Below are 17,864 nucleotides of genomic sequence, written 5' to 3'. Positions count from 1 at the left end.
ATTAGCAGGCACGGCAGATTCGCACGCGTGCGTGCACACGTTTTTTTTCTTCTGTTAAATGAGAGACTGGTGAAAGAGGGGGAAATGGACAGGGAGACGTGAGTAAGGAGGAAGAGGTGGGGGAGGAATAAGGGGGAGCGGGAGCGGGGTAGTGGGTCAAGAAACTATCCTTGTCTGTATAAATCATTATCCATTCCACGCTGCTTTTCGGTTCAGCTTTTTTCATCTTTGCATCTAAATGTCACCCATAGCCACAGCCAGTAACGTTTTCTGTTTGAATCAAATTGTCTATAATGTATGTAGAATTATCTGGTAGTGTCAATAATAACAGTGAAAATAAAAACAAAAGGGAAAATAATAGTAAAACAATAACAACAACAACAACAACAATAATCATCATCATCAGTCTACTCCTCCACCTCCTCCTTTTTCATTTATTTATTTATTCATTCATTCATTTATTTATTATTGTTACAGAGTTAATAAAAAAAAAAAAAACCTGTCAAGTTTTCTATTCGTGTTTTGTATATTTTAAGCTTTCGAACAAGAACGTAATACTAAAGACAATTATAATTACACACATCTTTTGTTTTCCAGAAAAAAGAGTCTTCTTGAAGCGTGTTAATTCCATTTGTTGAAATGCATTAACTGATAGCAATTCGGGTAGATGTACCGCAGAACGCGGAGCATCTTTTGAAAAGGATAATATTTAATGACAAATAACATACTAAAATGAGTTGTAATTCATTCTCTTTCGTCTTTGTCCAGATCTGGCTTTTAATATAGGAAATAGATAACTTTTGTTTTCTGTAGTTTATTTGATGTCGTAAATTATATAATGATTTCTTTACTATTTCGTTGGCTTCTGTAATAGAAACGTCTAGCGGACATCTGGCATTACATCTAGTTTTACAAAAAAAACAAATCTGAATTACAGTGAAAAGTTACATCATACTCAAGTATGGACGTTACAATAATACAGTATTGTTGTTTTTAACCCGTGTAATTTGTTAGCATAAATCAGAGCTCTCAATTCTAAGCAGCTAGAAAACAATGGTTTTGTCACCGGCTAATACAGTTGAGGACTGCTCTCGTCAGAATAAATCATGATTCATTTGAGGTAGACGAGTACATGGCTGAGTATTGTCCACTTCCAGTTCTGCTAAGTTCAAATCCATTCAGAAAACTTTGTCTGGCCACAACATTTCCTGAAATCTACGTGGACGAGCGTCGCAAAGCTAACATGTAAGACAGCGGTTCTTTTGCTGTTCCTTTTTTTATTTCAAATTTTTAAAAGACAAATGCGGAACAGAGTACACATCCCAAACTCTTTACAAATATTTGCCTTTTCCGAAATCCACAGATCTCACAGAAAGTTCGAAGGCATAACAAACGTCACATCAGGCAACAGAGAGGATGCAATACACAGTTGAGACCCAGTTCTATTTCATCAAAGTTGGTGTCTATCTTGCCCCGATCCCTTCTTTGATATTTCATTGAGAAGAAATAACTCCATCCCCAGAGTCATCACAAGACCAATACTTGGATCGTATAATTATTACGTCCGAACAGTGATGATTAACGTGCTGATGGACACATACAATCCAAAGCCCTGTTTTCCTTATCTTATCTGTCATTCAAACCTAACTCCCATCATGTTAGAATCCTGTTATGTGTCGTCAGCAAAACACACACACACACACACACACACAACACACACACGGAAAACAGCCCCTTTGTTCGCACAGACCATTCTGACAAAACATATAAAGAAGTTAACAATACACATATTTTGATCCATAACGCAGTGGGAGTGTTTTGTCTCAAGCGACCTCTTCTCTGCTCTGTTCAGGTCCAGTTTCTGAAAGATAGTCAGGAGGGAGCAAATTTTCTTGATCATAAAGACCGCATTTACATTGCCAAAATATTGATTGTAATATGAACAAAATAAACGAACAGAGGGGAAATACAATGCATCACCCAGATTTGACTCTACCGTGTTTCTGCACAACTTAGTCCAAATTATTACTTTAAAGAAAATCTTCCTCGCCTATTTTCTAACAATTAACGACAGACACATAAAAGAAAAAAGAAAAAGCACTCACGAAGAGAAAGAGGTATATCGAGAGATAGGCCACGTAAATGCATTGTTCAAATACACCACATTCTTGTCCAAGTTGATTTTGGTTTTGTTCAGCAACGAGCCACTCATATTTTTGCTGGTCTGAAACCGGGTCTGCAAAAATGATTTGCAAACAGCAGTCGGTATACTCCTGAAACTCCCGTTTCTTGTACACTTTCCACAGACAATTCTCACATCAAAAATAGACGCGCTGTCGAACTCCTGATACGTCCATACCCGCCACAGACTTTTCTTGTAAAAAGAAAAAAAAATCCGACTCCTTGTTCTCAGTCCCAAATGACAGTCGTGTCCTGCACGCCAAGTGTTCTTGTGTCCCGTGCACGTGAAACATGTGTCTAGGGCCAACAGCTGTCAAGATGCGGTGGTGGGGCAGTGTTCAGGGTCAATGCAGGCACCGCTGTGCAGCACCTTGCCGTCGTGGCACAGACAGCCCGTGTCACACACCAGCGGGCAGGGCTGCAGAGAGTTCAGGTTGTCGCAGGTGCGCGGACACGCGTCTGAACATAGCACCAGCTTGGCGTCTTTGGGACACTGAAGGGACGCTGAAAAACAAACAAACAATATAAACATAGGACTGAAAAGCCTCACCCCCACACACTGCCGTACACATACATACATACATACAAACATTCTTTGTGTGCATAAGCGACCAGTCAACCAAACCAACCAACGAAAATAGAAAGTAAACCAAAAAGGAAGAAGAAATGGACACAGTGAAACAGTAAAACAAAGAGAAGGAAGAGGAGGAGGAGGAGGAGAAGAAGAAAAGAACAAAAACAGAGTGAAACAAATGATAATAATAATAATAATAAGATGATGATGATGATGAAGGATGAAACAAATAAGACGAAGAAAGAGAAGAGTGAGACAAAGAAGAAGAAGAAGAAGAAAGGAAACGGAAAAAAAGAGAGTGAAACAAAGACGAAGAAGAAGAAGAAGCAGAAGAAGAACAAGAAGAAAGGAAACAAGGAGAAAAGTGGAACAAAGAAGAAGAAAAGCAAAACCAAAAGAAGAGTGAAACAGAGAAGAAAGGAAACGAAAAGAAGAGTGAAACCAAGAAGAAGAAGAGTGAAACAAAGACGACGACGACGACGACGAAGAAGAAGAAGAAGAAGAAGAAGAAAGGAAAGCAAAGAATGTTTTTGAAACAAAGAAAAAGTAAGAAAGAAACAAAGAAGAAAAAGTAAGAAAGAAAGAAAAGATGAAGGCCAAAGCAGCGTGGCCCACCAAAGACGCGGCCGACTCACGGAAACACTTGCTGTGGCGGCCCCTTGGGATTGGAACCCCCGCCCTGTGGCACTGACTCAGGTAGGCCTTGAGCGCCTCGCACGCGCAGTAGCGGCCCGGGGGACAGTCACACATGTCCGTGATGCACGAGCTGTCGGCATGCCGCACGTGCAACAAGAAAGGTCACAAGGTCAGATGGAGGGTGCACACCCTGTACAGTCAAAACTGCTGGGAACTTTGTGTGAACGACAGACGTCTTTTGAAACGGTATATGGGTAACAAAATCGTAACAGAACACGGGAGGGGGTGAGACATGATATGTATTCAGAGGGTGGGGTGTTAAGGGTGAAACTGTGAATCATACCGTGTCACTCACTGTATTGAAGTGACTGCATTACTTATTTTTCACGAACACAAAAAAAAGATAAACGTTTTAACACAATGGGGGATATATTTTTCCCCCTGAATGCTGCGAGAGATATCATCCATAGCTAACACGCACGTGCACGTGTATTCCTAAGTGTCTTCACACAAAATAGTGCATTTCGAAAGACACTTCAAGCAAAAATTACAGTAGCACACGTTCGAACGCAAGGGGGGCAACGGCACAAAAAAAGCACGAGCACACTCGTCACCTATCTTAATGATAATCATAATAATGATAATCATGATGATGATGATATCATAATAATGATAATGATGAATGGCATTTCTCCTAGTAAATGCAGACTCAATGCGCTCTTCTTGTCCAGCCCATACATAACCACTCCAAACAAAATAAAAGAACAGTTCACAAGCTCGATTTATCACACAAATCGTCTACGGTTATTAAACTATTTTAAAAAAATTAAGTGGTTTATAGAATTCCTCATCAAAAACTATTTAACAACTATCAAGACTAAATTTCCCGAACAGTCGAGATGTGATTAAAAGTTGTCAACTTTCAAGAGATACAAGGATAAGGCAATATTGATTTTAATGTTTGAAACGAGCAAGGGGAAATTCAGCTGTCAAATTAATAGGGATTCCTGAGCAGGGACAAGTGAATAAAGACCAAGGTTTTCCGAGACACCTAAAACAAAATATGAAATTATACATACTTCTCCAGGCGAGCTTTTTGTTCAAGTATTCATTTAGTGTACAATATTATTTTAGTCCACTTCAGTCGCTGTATTTCATTGTTGTTGGTGGTGTGTGGGTATGTATGTGTATGCGAGTTCGTTCTTTAGTTAAGCGTCTTTTAACTATTAGTGATATTATCGATTAAACAAAAATAAAAAATAAAAAGAAATTAAAAAGGGAAGAGGAGAAGTTAGGAAAACAGAAAATGTAGAAAGAACTATTAAGAAATGCATAATTAACATCTAATTAAATTCAACAGTAACAATTCAATAATGATAATGATAACGAAAACTATGAACACAATTCTAAGTGTGTACGAGTGTGCATATGTGTGTGTGTACACGCGCGCCCGTGCGTGTGTGCACGTGCGTGTGTGTTTTCTAAACACTATCTAAACGCTATCTGCCCATGAAGGAAGCGCACAACCAAGACAAAAAAGACCACTGGGCCAGGTGTACCTGACGTAGGGCTCCACGGACAGCCGACGCCGGCAGGGCAGGAGCGAGTGCTGGTAGAAGACGCTGCACACCCGGTGTGCTCTCTGCCGCACGTCCCGGTCCCGCTCACACAGGGGCCGGGTGTCCACGAAGGGCTTGCTCTTGCAGGCCCGCTGGCCGCCGACGCGCCACGAGTGGCCCAGCTCCTCCCCGGACCTGTACAGCTTCCCGTCCCGGCCCAACAGGTCGTCCGACTTGAGCCCGTTGTAGTTGCCGCACAGCCCACACAGCCGGTTCTTGAACTTGCTGGACACCGTCACCTCCAGGAAGCTGTTCCCGTCCCACACCACGTTCACACCCACACGGGTGCGTAACCGCACCGAGCTGCCCGTGCGCCGTATGGAAAATACGCCGGGTCGGACGTGAGGGAGGGACACCCGCTTCCGGTTGACCTTGACCCGGAGGTTCTGCAGCAGGCTGATGCGGACTTTGCCGATGAACACAGCCAGCATCTGGGTCCAGGCGAAGCCCGAGTTGAAGCGGACGCCGTTGCGGACCTTGATGGTGAAAGTGCGGCGATGGCAGTCCCGCACCAACAGGTACTTACAGCCGCCTTGGAAGTTGAACATGCGTCCGTCGAACGTACGGTAGTGGGGGTCGCCGAATACTGTGCACACCGCGTCATCTGCAAAGTGGGGGAAAGAGAAAGGTCATAGCGTCAGGCAGCTGCTGGGGTGTGTGGTTTTAAGCTATTCCTGTACGAACTGCACCGTCTATCCCGCTCCTGAGCTGGCATTCACCCGCAGACATGCAGCTGTTTATGATAACGGAACTACTTGTGCAAAGTCAATTGAAAACAGCCCAATAATATCAACCCTAACGCCAAGTTCATGCCTGCACCATTATTTATTAAACAACAGTCGTAAGAAATTCTCACCGTCGACCTAATTGTACAACTGTTTGATTTATCAAGTAAAATTTGCCCATGATCAAACTTGGTTGATTCGAAACAACAACAAAGCAAACAAAAACAAACAAACAAAAACAGCAACAAAATTCGAAAGAAAATCACAGCTTACTAATCATTAGGTCTGCATTAATATCCTGATTACGGATTATATTTTGTACTTTGCAATTGTGCGCCCTTTTAAAATGATGTTTACAGAAATGAACTGGAAATCATAATCCAATACTTTATAATGAAATAAATTAATTATTATTTTAATTAAAAAAACTGAATTCAGTCAACAAATATCTATATAAAATAAATAACCAAATAACCAAATGAAACAAACTTATGTATGCATTTTTGGCGTGCTGCTGCCCACCCTAGCAATACATATACACATCACATATACACCAATATGTGATGCATCTCTTCCCCTTGTTAGCTTCTTTGATATGCTGACCGGCTGTGAATCATTTTTCAAATGAATCAATATCTCACGCACACACACACACATACACACACACACACACACACACACACACACACACACACACACACACACACACGTGGAGAGAGAGAGAGAGAGAGAGAGAGAGAGGGAGAGAACAAATTGGCACATCACTTACATTCTACACATCGTGGACAACAATCGTTGTCGTGCTGTCGTAACTGGTAACCCTGTACACAGACCATCATCATATTTATTTGGTTATCTAATATCACCCCTTTGAAAATAATACAATTGTTGTCCATTTCTCTTCAATTCTTGGTTGTTTTATAATCGTCAACAGTTCTGCTTCTGTTCTTATCGCCATCGTTGTTGTCGTCGACTGCAATATTGTTAGTGTTGTAGTTCTTCAATATCACGTTAAAAGTGAGATATTGTTAAACTGATATGCAAACACTTGAACAGAACTTCAAAAATGAAGTATAGCAAAGGACCGAAACAGAAAAACAGAGATGATTTCACACTTAAAAACGAAAGGATTAAAAAAAAAATTCTGTTCCCATCACACAAGTATTTTTACAGAAACAATTTGTAATTGCCAAGAGGAAGAAGAAGACTGACAGAGAGAGAGAAGCAAAAAGACAGATGTGATATTTCTGTTGTTTTGTTTTATTTAACGGAATACACATTTTCAAACATAGAAGGATACATGACACTGTTTGTGTAAATGAATACCGTGGAGTAGGCTTTCCACAAGCACCACTAGTGCAAAGGGGAGAGAAAATCGTCCCAGATTCTTAACAAACAGTCAGACGAAAATCTTGACCCTTCTATCATTCTCAGAGTTCATCACGATGCACGTGTTTATCAGTCGTTAATGATGTCACTCAATCAGTCTGAAGAAAATAAAACACAAACGGTTTATCAGTCGTTATTGATGTCGCTCAATCAGTCTGAAGAAAATAAACACAAACAGTAAAAGTATTGTTCTTGGTTGGTTGGGTTTTCCTCCCTCGTTTCTTCAGTGAAGGTCAAAAGTGAAAGCGTGCCATTATTTTCAATAATGTGTGCACTGGTCCAAGGCGCACCAAAAAACAATGAAGACAGTTATTTTCATATGACGAAGGCAAATAATTCAAACTATTTCTCATCGCCTCACTCATTTTGCCTCTTTTGTTTCAAGCTTAAACGAAACTAAACACAAAACAAAACGTCCTCTCACCCCTCATCTCCCCCCCCCACACACACACCCAAAAAAGAAAAAGAAAACCATGATGGTGTCAACACAGTCACGGAGTGTTAAATGTGTATCCATCCAACCATACAGAATCGAGATCTGCAAAAGCAATTCTCTGGATGACCATGTATAGTAGTGCATACGCCGTCCAGCAATCCCTTTCGGTCGCATGTAACCAGTTGTTCCAGTGCTACCACCCCCCTCCCTCTCTCTCTCTCTCCTCCCCCCTCCTCTACCCCTCGGCGCAACCCCTTCTTCCTCCCAGCCTATGATCCCTCTGATCAGTCTTAAGGAGCGCGAGAAGTGCTCTTAAATCAGACCGCTCTTTCTAAGTCCCCTTGAGAGGGACGTGGGTGTAGCGCTAGAGAAAAGGACCCCATGTTCATTTGGATCTGGACAAATCTCACCATTATCACCAGTTCCAGTTCCTTTGCGGCCACCTTGATGAAGAAGAAAGTTTAGTTTGGCATGCTTCAAAAGCCTGATTAGCACGAGTATCCGTTATAATTAGTTGATGTGTTTGCATTAATTATTTACTTCCCGCAGTGATTCATCACCATAAATACAAGTACAACCCCCCTCCTTCCCCCCCCAAAAAAACAACAACAAAAAAAAACAAAAAAACAAACAAAAAAAACACAAAAAAACATAAAAACACACCCAAAAACATAAAAGGAGGGAAAGAAAGGAAGGTAAGGAAGAAAGAAAGACATCGGTTACATAGAAAGAAAGAAAAGTAAGAGAAAAAAAAGAATGAATGAATGAATGAAAGAAAGAAAGACACGAGTTATCAACTAGAAAACCGGGGATATAAGTAAACGTAGGAAAGAAGAAGAAGAAGACAGGAAACGAAGAAAAAAATATAAGGACACAGATTTCTGATGTTGGGGGTATCATCAATGCAAACGTGTTCAACGCGTCAAAATTATAACCCCAGCCCTCTTCCCTATCAGTAGTATATGTTACATGCGTCATCGGTGGACAAGCCTTACAAAGAATCTTCAGAATGTACTTCATCCATTACTCTTCCACTCTAATTTTAGGGAAAGTTTCCCCACCTCCGTAATTACAAAAACAAAAAAGACAAAAATGCATTTATCTGAAAGGTTCTACAGTCTATTGTCCTTGACCGTCTATAACAAAAAAGGCGTACACACACACACACACACACACACACACACACACACACACACACACACACACACACACACACTTTACGGTCGAGAAAAATGTGAAGCCTTATTCCCTCGTCTCCCATCACTGTTGTCACGAGCCGTTTAATTGATTAATCAAATTAATGCATCGCAAATTGATTTTTTATCATATCATTATTATTATTATCATTATCATCATCATTATTCAAAACAAATTAAATACATTCATTTATTTGTCTGCTCGTGTTAGCCAGTGCCCGAACTGTGCGGTCAAACGACTTCGTGGACACCTTCCTTCCACTTCCTCCACCACTAGCAGGCAGTGGGCAATGAGTTCTGTGGCCGAGGAAGAACCGACCCTCCTCTTATTCCCTCCTGACTAACATACACCTTGGATTGGTTGACCTGACGGCCAGATAGTTCTGGCGCCCCGCAGATGGCGCTGCGATAAGCAGAATTCTGTCGCGCCACCTGGGTAGACCACTATGGAGATCTGAAGTACTGGTGATGCCTTTGAAGAGGTTTTCTGCTGGAGTCGTGTAAGATTGCGGACGCATAGCCCCCTCTTTTTTTTTTTCCTGCTCTCGTTCATGTTTCTTATGGCGCTAGAACGAATTATGAGGATGTGTACGTACGTGTGCGGCTTGCAATCTTCACGGGGAATCCGCGACTCGATAGTGTTTTCTGACGCAGGTATATTAGTGACCGGTTAAAGGACAGGCGAAGGTGGGTGGTCAAGGCTTAAGTGGGTGGTCAAGACATTACAGGGTGTACACAAGTCATATACCTGTATCATGTCCGTACCCAGAAGACTGGCAGGAGAGTAATTCGCAAAGCGAATCAAACGGGCGCGTCATCATAGTTGTGATCTTCATCATTGTTTGTGTCATAACATTCCAAGCTAAAAGAATCAAAACTCTCTCTCTCTCTCTCTCTCTCTCTCTCTCTCTCTCTCTGTGTGTGTGTGTGTGTGTGTGTGTGTGTGTGTGTGTGTGTGTGTAAAACAATCAATCAATTGTCTTGTCTTGTCTATAATCCTGTGGTAATCCATATACAGGGCAACAATCCACAATTGGGGGGTGCGCTTTAGATGACTGAGGTCTGTGTACGACCGTTGTACTAATGTTGTAACGAAACGTCTGCATGTAACTGTTAGAACTGGACCTCATACAGTTAAAGAAAAAAGGCTGTTATGGAAAAAAGGAACTTTCCTGTTGACGGACATTTGTGTTGTTTGTTCTTGGTTAAATATATGTCTTTCACCTTTTCCTAGACTTGATTTGCTCGGGTAAGCAAGCAAATGTGCACTTGTTCAAGTGCTTGATTGTCTTGCACAATCAGTTTACTGGTGTCACCGAAGAAAGCAGATAATTCATGCGCACAAACTAACTCAGAATAACCCGATGAAACAAAGGACAAAACAAATGAAACCTCCAAGGAATCAGTCCTAAAAACGTATCGATGCTGTAACCAATACAAATACCAACCAATGTTGTGGTAATAATGATTATAATCACGATGATTGCTGTAAGAATAGTTGTTGCTACAGAGGCAGTCGTATGAACATACAATGATTATCATCATCCATTCCAGTTCGCCGACCTGCCAAAAGGTCACTGCTAGCAACCCAGGCCTGTGATCTATCAAGAAGTCAACACCCCTCTTGCCCCTGACCCCCACGCCCCATCCACATTCCCTCACCCCTATCCAGTGTCGGCCACAAGCTCGGGTAGAAACCCACCCCGGCTTCTCCATCCCGTGACAACGACAGAGTTCTGTGACTGGAAGGTCGGAAGAACGGGGTGGGAGGTAGGCGGGGGAGGAAATTGAGGGGGTAGCGGTTACTCGCGAGAGCCTATCGCGACCTCCATCGCTCGTAAATTATGGGCTGATTGCCGCGCCGCAGCCAAGCAGACTGACATAGTGAAAGGTTTACGGGCTTTGCACGAGAGTCCGACACTGCCCTCCTTTTTTTCTGTTCTTTTTTTGTCTCTTCCCCCTTCCACCACACACAAGGCCTTTTCTTTTTCTGCCACTCCATTTTCTTTTGTCCCTCAAGTACCCCAGGCTGTGTCTTTGCTTTCCCTCTCTCTTCTTTTTTTTCCTTTCGACTTTTAGCCTTCACTGTCTCTATCTTTGCTTTTGTCTGTCGCTTGTCTGGTGTCCATTTGTTAAGCAACGGTTGTGGTTCTTAGATTTCTCGGAAGATTACGTTGAGCATAGATAAGAAGGCCCAACTGAAACCAGTGGAATAAGCCAGGAAGAAGAAAGACGTCAATGGAAAGATGTCGTCTTGGTTAGCTTTATTTCACGGCGTTTTTTGATCGATGGCTTTGTAAACCGCACAATCATTTTTAACCTTAAAAAAATCAACTGTATAATTGATAACAACAAACTCACATCATCATGCACTGTCTTTCTCAGTACACGTTTTTGTACTGGCGAAGGTATTTTATGAGGGACTGTGGGGGAAATCGGAGGACCGGTCATTTCTGAATGATTCATAACTTGCAAGTTTAGCCGTTTGCCCATTTTTCTGTGTTAGATTTTGCAGGAGTAAATAAGTATAAATGTGTGCATTTTCTTAGTCTTTAACTATGACCAGTGAAACTTACAGCTTACAAAAACAGCTGCAATATTAATGACAGCATGTTTTAAACAAGCAACAGTCCAGAACACACACACACACACACACACACACACGACAAACATTTCGTTCGTTTTATTCTTTCATTCACTTGAACTTTTAACATCTTTAAGCTCACAGTGCAGACAAGGTCATCTGGACGATGAGAGTCATTTATCTTAAAGACGATCGACTCTCTCTCTCTCTCTCTCTCTCTCTCTCTCCTAACGAAAAGGTGACGACAGAAGACGTATTTACATCCCTTAATAGTTCGTCTCAAGGGTGTCTCACTGGTAGCTGTGGGGTCTTACAGGGATGCGGGGAAAGCGGTGAAAGAATTATCATGACTGTAAAACTCGAACTTCCCTTTGTGCCCCCAAAGCCGAGCCGAATGGCGCAATAAAGACTCCTGAGCACTTCTTGTCTCTGGTCTCGCTTTTGTCCCAGGGTCTCGCAGGTTCTCGTGTTACCCCGCGTTTCCGTGCCAGCGGAAATGGCAATGGCGACTGTCGGTCTTTAACCCCGCGAGTTTTGGAGAGAGGGGGTTTCTTTTTTGGTTTCTTTGAAAGCGATTATTTTTACCAGATAATTTGCATTCCTAAGTTCATTGTTGAACAACGATCTCTCTCTGTCTCTGTCTCTCATGTGTGTGCGTGTGTGTGTGTGTGTGTGTGTGTGTGCGTGCGTGCGTGCGTGCGTGCGTGTGTGTGTGTGTGTGCGTGTGTGTTCACTGGATACAATAAGGCAGTGTGTGTGTGTGTGTGTGTGTGTGTGTGTGTGTGTGTGTGTGTGTGTGTGTGTGTGTGTGTGTTTTCACTGGATACATAATGGCTGTACTTTTGAGCAATTCATTTCAATGCTCGAACTCTGAATGGATAACAGGTGTAAATTTGAGAGAGAAACGTTGGACGATGCGTCCGTGCAATATGGTGAATATAACAATGACTCTTTTTACCTTCCTGAAGTGAAATCAGCTCGGAATATGGCAAACATTTCCAGAATTTGATATTCACTAAAGAGGAGAGGGGTGGAAGCAGAAAAGGAAAATGAAGGGGAAAATAAAGCGGGAGAGAGGATATGAGAGGGTCGAAAAAGAATAAGAAAGATGGGGAGAGGAGGGAGAGAAAAGAGACGAGAGAGACTGAGAGAGAAACATTGAGAAAAAGAAAGAAAGAGACTGAGACTGAGATATTTTATTCATTTAAGGCCTTGGCCCCATATGAAGAGGGGCAACAACAGTTAATAATCAATACACAGATGAGCACCACAGGTCCTCACAAAATTTATGATGCAAGAGATACTCGCAGCTGAAATGCTTTGAACAGATAAAGTGCCAAACTACGAACGATATTTTCATTACTAGAAGCCATCAGTAGACCTAATCGGAACAAACATGGATCTGTATAATACTTCTTTGGTAAGAATTTCACACGAAGATGATGCAAAGCAGGACATATCAAAACAAAATGAACTTCATCTTCAATAGAGACTGCACAATGGACATAACAAAGCAAATTTATTTCTATTTTTATAGCGAAACTGGTGAACATTAATTTCGGTTATGCCAAATCTAAATCTGGTCAAGATAAATCGTAAATAACGATCTAAATTCAGAGACAGATATTTCTTCACTAAATGAGTCGAACTATGCACTCTATATAAATCAAATCTGTCACTATATTTAGTGTGGTTTTCCCAATCTTGCCATCTGCAGTCAATCAGTCGTTGGCGGATAATTCGCACAAATAATTTATCGTCACCCACTCCTTGATTAACCCAAGCATACGCAAAACCAAGTTCAAATAAACATAATCGTACATTAGAAACCCAGTTATTTTTTCCCTTCAAGTCTAAATCATACAACATGTCATAAGCTTTTCGTGGCAATCTATCATTATTCATTTTTGTTAATTTTAGCCAATAACTGACACATCTAACTGCTGAGTTAATATAAATAGGATACCTATTCGTCTCACCATAAACTAAGTCATTTGGTGTTCTCATACTAACTCCTAAAAACTTTTTTAACCCAAACAAATGCACTGACTCACAATGCACAATAGCTTTCTTATCCAGTCCCCACAGTTCTGATCCGTACTGCACAATGGGTTGTATTTGAGCATCAAAAATTTTAAGAAAAAGATCCAAAGAATTGCTATTCAATACAATTTCCTCAACACAAATATCAATGCATTTTTTGGCAGAAAGAAAGAGAGAATGATAGAGACAGAGAGAAGGACGGGGGGCTAATGAGCAAAATGCAGAGACGAAGAGAGAGAAAGAGCGTGAACTAGAGAGGGTTTAGAGAGAGAGAGAGAGAGAGAGAGAGAGAGAGAGAGAGAGATATGCGTTGACGCTTTGATGTTTTAATGCTGAAGACACTGGCCATAGCAATGACTTGAGGCAATTCAAAAAATGCACATGCACATATACGTGGTTTTCAGTGTGAATGAATTTACTTCACTCTCTTATCTCATGTTCATTCAATTTGATCCTATCCGTAGTGTGTGTGTGTGTGTGTGTGTGTGTGTGTGTGTGTGTGTGTGTGTGTGTGTGTGTGTGTGTGAGAGAGAGAGAGAGAGAGAGAGACAGACAGAGGCAGAGACAGAGAGAAAGAGAGGCAGACAGACAGACAGAAAGACAAAGAAATAAACACACACACATACACACACACACACACACACACGCACGCGCGCGTGTGAACAAACAACTATACCTCAGGACACCACAGCGTGTTGCTGCACCTCTCTCTCTGGCAGTAGACCACACCGTTATCACAGCTACACTTCAGACAGGCGTTGGCCAGCCACTCTTCACCATGCTGCAACAGGAAGGAAGGAATCTGGACCGCTAACAACTAGGGTTCCTCTTCTTTCTCTCTTCTTCTTCTTATTATTATTATTATCATCATCATCATCATTATCATTATTATATTTTTTATTCATCTTTTTTTCTTCTTATTCATTCATTCATTTCTTTCTTTCTATATTTATCTAAGACGTGGCAAAATACAATGCGCAAGCAATTCGAATTAGAAAAAAGAAACTTCATTTTGTAACTGTGATTCAATATCAGTGAATGAATCTTCAAGATGGTCCGTTGTTTTGTGTGTGCGCGCGCGCATGCGTGCGTGTGTGTGTGTGTGTGTGTGTGTGTGTGTGTGTGTGCTGGTGGCGGGGAGAGGGGGGGAAGAAAGAGGGAGGCAAGGTGTGAGTGCGTTGAATGAGCTTGCGGGTACGTGCATGTTTTGCTTACGAATACGTGCATGTTTTCCTCTTGGGTATGTGAATGTTGTGCTTCCGAGTACATGCATGTTTTGCTTGCAGGTAAATGCATGTTTATGTGTGGTGAGGCGTAGAGATGATATGGTGGTGAGAGATGTGTGTGCTAGTTTCTTGAATTGTGTTCACGATTGATTGTAGTGCCCCCGTGTCCGAAGGGCTTCATTGCTGAATGGACATTAAAACAATTGTCATTGTCATAACTGTCTATCTGTTTACTTGCTTATTTATTTTCACAAGACTTGGTTAAGCGCAATGGGTAACGCTGCTGGTCAGACATAAATAGGCTTAGCAGATATGGTGTAGCGAATATGGTTTTGTCTCTGCCTCCTTGAGTTACTGAACTGAACAGAATTTTTTTTCTCTATCATTGTACACGGCCATCATCACTTTGGTTCGATGGTTTGGAGCACCATCAAGCAGCACACTGTATCATAATTATAAAGACCCCTTGACATCGGTTGAGAAAAAAACACAAAAAAAAACTAAGTTGCCATGGACACGTAACAAGATCCAAGGGCTTTGCTAAAACAGTCCTCCAGAGAACTATTGAGTGAGTGAGACGGAGGGAAGAGAGAAGAAAACGATGGACTGACAATAGCACAGAACGGACAATGAAACTATTCGCAGAGACCCAGGCTTTGACACGCAACCGACAGACGGGGAACGATTCTTCAGTGCGGTACCCCAACGACTCTTCACAGATTTAATGGAGGAGAAGGAGGTGGAAAAGGAGGAGATAAAGGATATGGAGGAAGAGGAGGAAGAGAGGGAGATCAAAAGAAGACGATAATGATACTGGTAACTTGTTGATCAGGGGGCGGCAAAGGAAAGATAAACATGACAAATAAAAACAACTGTCCGAGCTCTCACTCACCGCTCTGTTTGTCCCCTGGTAGCTGCAGTGCCGGCGGATCGGACAGCTGTGGCAGCAGCCACCCTCGCTGACTGACCGCTCTTCGGGGGGACAGTCCAGCGCGGGGCAAGTCAGCCGGGAACACAGGGATGTGCCTGACTGTCAGACACACACGCAGGCTCACAGAGTTAGTCATGGCCACCCTGTCTCCAAACTCTTGAGACAAACACGTAGACACGCACGGTTATGTCATGGTCACCACGTCTTCAAACTCTAAGACATACACAAAGAGACACACGGCTAGTCATGGTGACTTTGTCTTCAAACTCTACGACTCACAAAATGAGACACACGGTTAATCATTATCACTATGTTTTCAAACTCTAAGACACATAAAGAGACACACAGTCATGATCACTATGTCTTCAGACTCTAAGACAAAGACATAAGCACTCACGATTAGTCTATTCACTTCTACCTTAAATTCTAAAACACACACACAAAAAGACACACTGTCATGGTCACTATGTATTCAAACTCTAAGACAAACACACAAGCACTCACGGTTAGTCTGTTCACATCGACGTTAAATTCTAAAACACACATGTAGGCACACACACTCAGTCATGGTCACTATGGACATGGACACACACTTAAACACTCACGGTTAGTCATGCTTACTTCGACTTCAAATTCTAAAACACGCATGTAGGCACACACACTCAGTCATGGCCACTATGTCTTCAAACTCTTAAGACACACACTTGAGCACTCACGGTTAGTCAAGTTTACTTAGACTTCAAATTCAAAGACACACACTTAGGCACACACATTTGTCATGAAAACTAGTCTTCAAACACTAAGACACACACACAGGCAATCACGGTTGGTCATGATCACGTTGTCTTTTAACTGTGAGACACATACGCAGGCACACATGGCTAGTCATGGTCACTGTATCTTTGAACTCTTAGACAAGCACACAGACCACATAGTCATGATCAATATGTCTTTGAACTGTAAGACACGCACATTGGCCACATGGCTAGTCATGATCAACGTGTCTTCGCTTTACCTTCAAACTTATTATTTCCGGTATTAAGATTCCTTCCTCGGCTGTATTACCTGTCGAAGGCGTTTCATCATCGAAAATTCGAATTTTTGAATTTTTTACTGTCCCATTATTTGTTTTTATTTGAGCGATCAGTATAAATCATATCACCCCCCCCACACACACACACACACACACACACACAGCCACACCGCCACACAAACACAGCCACACAATCACACACGCACACAACCACACAGCCATACGACAACACACACACACACACACACACACACACACACACACACACACACACACGCACGCACACACACACACACACACACACACACACACACACACACACACACACTGTGATTTAACTTACAATACAGGTGCATCTGGTACATGAGTCGGGCTGAAACATTTGACCACGTCGGTAGATCTGTTTGGCAAAATAGCACCGGGTTGGGACGTCGAAAATCCGCCTCATACCTATGGGAGAGAGAGAGAGAGGCATAATGAAATATTCGTATTTGAATGCAGACATTGACCGACTAATTCCCTGTTTAAGTAATTAGTTCGGTCTTTTCTTCAAACCTTCCTTATCTGTCCCTCTATTCTTTTCTTCCTTCTTTCCGTCCATTCCTTCCTCCCTTTCCCTGAATGTTCTTGCTGACCCGACAAACTGATCAAACGACCTCTGTCATCTATTTCCTCAATCACTCATCCATGCATTCATTGATTCAGTCATCCGTTCGCTGAGAGGCAGGTTAGTAATCATATCTGCCAAAGAACCAGCAAATGACATCAACAGCATGAACAATGGTTTTCGAACAATATCACGACGACAAACCACATTACGTGTAATAAGTACGTTAGTTTTATATCTATTAAGTGCAACAATAATCGAACTTTGGAAGAAAAAAAACACACAAAAAAACGGTGGGGGATGTAAACAAAAATACCACACACACACAAAAAAAGCAAAATACCTAACACATCATTATGATGATCAAAATGAAACCAACCAACCGAACAAAAGCGTGTTGTCGCTTTGGAGAGACCCAGAAAAAGAAATGCACCAAAGTCAACTTGATGTTTGAAGGAAAACCAGCAACAACAAAATAAAATAAAATAAGACATAAGAATAACAGAATCAACAGTAATAACAGCCAAATAACCTCTTACCTTTGCACTTCGGGCAGCATTCCCCTTTGGGCTGGTAGATGACGGACTTTGGACAGTTGAGAACAGGGCAGGAGGCTTTGGAACAGGACAACATCCCGTCCTGTGAAGGACAAGACACAGTGACAGACGTTACTATACTGGAGTC

General features: G+C 41.9%; 1 protein-coding gene across 1 annotated transcript in view; it reads right to left on the bottom strand.

The window, feature by feature from the left end:
• Positions 1 to 1,807: 1,807 nt before the first annotated feature.
• LOC143293167 (BMP-binding endothelial regulator protein-like) overlaps positions 1,808 to 17,864 on the bottom strand; it is a 139,958-nt gene continuing 123,901 nt past the window's right edge. Inside the window, exons 8-15 of the mRNA XM_076604092.1 lie at positions 17,720 to 17,819; positions 16,917 to 17,023; positions 15,502 to 15,639; positions 14,060 to 14,164; positions 6,505 to 6,556; positions 4,951 to 5,614; positions 3,391 to 3,521; positions 1,808 to 2,685 (exon numbers count right to left, since the gene is read on the bottom strand). Coding sequence (XP_076460207.1) covers positions 2,495 to 2,685; positions 3,391 to 3,521; positions 4,951 to 5,614; positions 6,505 to 6,556; positions 14,060 to 14,164; positions 15,502 to 15,639; positions 16,917 to 17,023; positions 17,720 to 17,819 — 1,488 coding nt within the window. The 3' untranslated portion in view covers positions 1,808 to 2,494. The remainder of the gene's footprint in view (positions 2,686 to 3,390; positions 3,522 to 4,950; positions 5,615 to 6,504; positions 6,557 to 14,059; positions 14,165 to 15,501; positions 15,640 to 16,916; positions 17,024 to 17,719; positions 17,820 to 17,864) is intronic.

This window comes from Babylonia areolata, chromosome 18, assembly GCF_041734735.1.
Source record: "Babylonia areolata isolate BAREFJ2019XMU chromosome 18, ASM4173473v1, whole genome shotgun sequence".
In the NCBI taxonomy this organism is placed as follows: Eukaryota; Metazoa; Mollusca; class Gastropoda; order Neogastropoda; family Buccinidae; genus Babylonia; species Babylonia areolata.
This window is presented reverse-complemented; position numbering and strand designations above follow the sequence as displayed.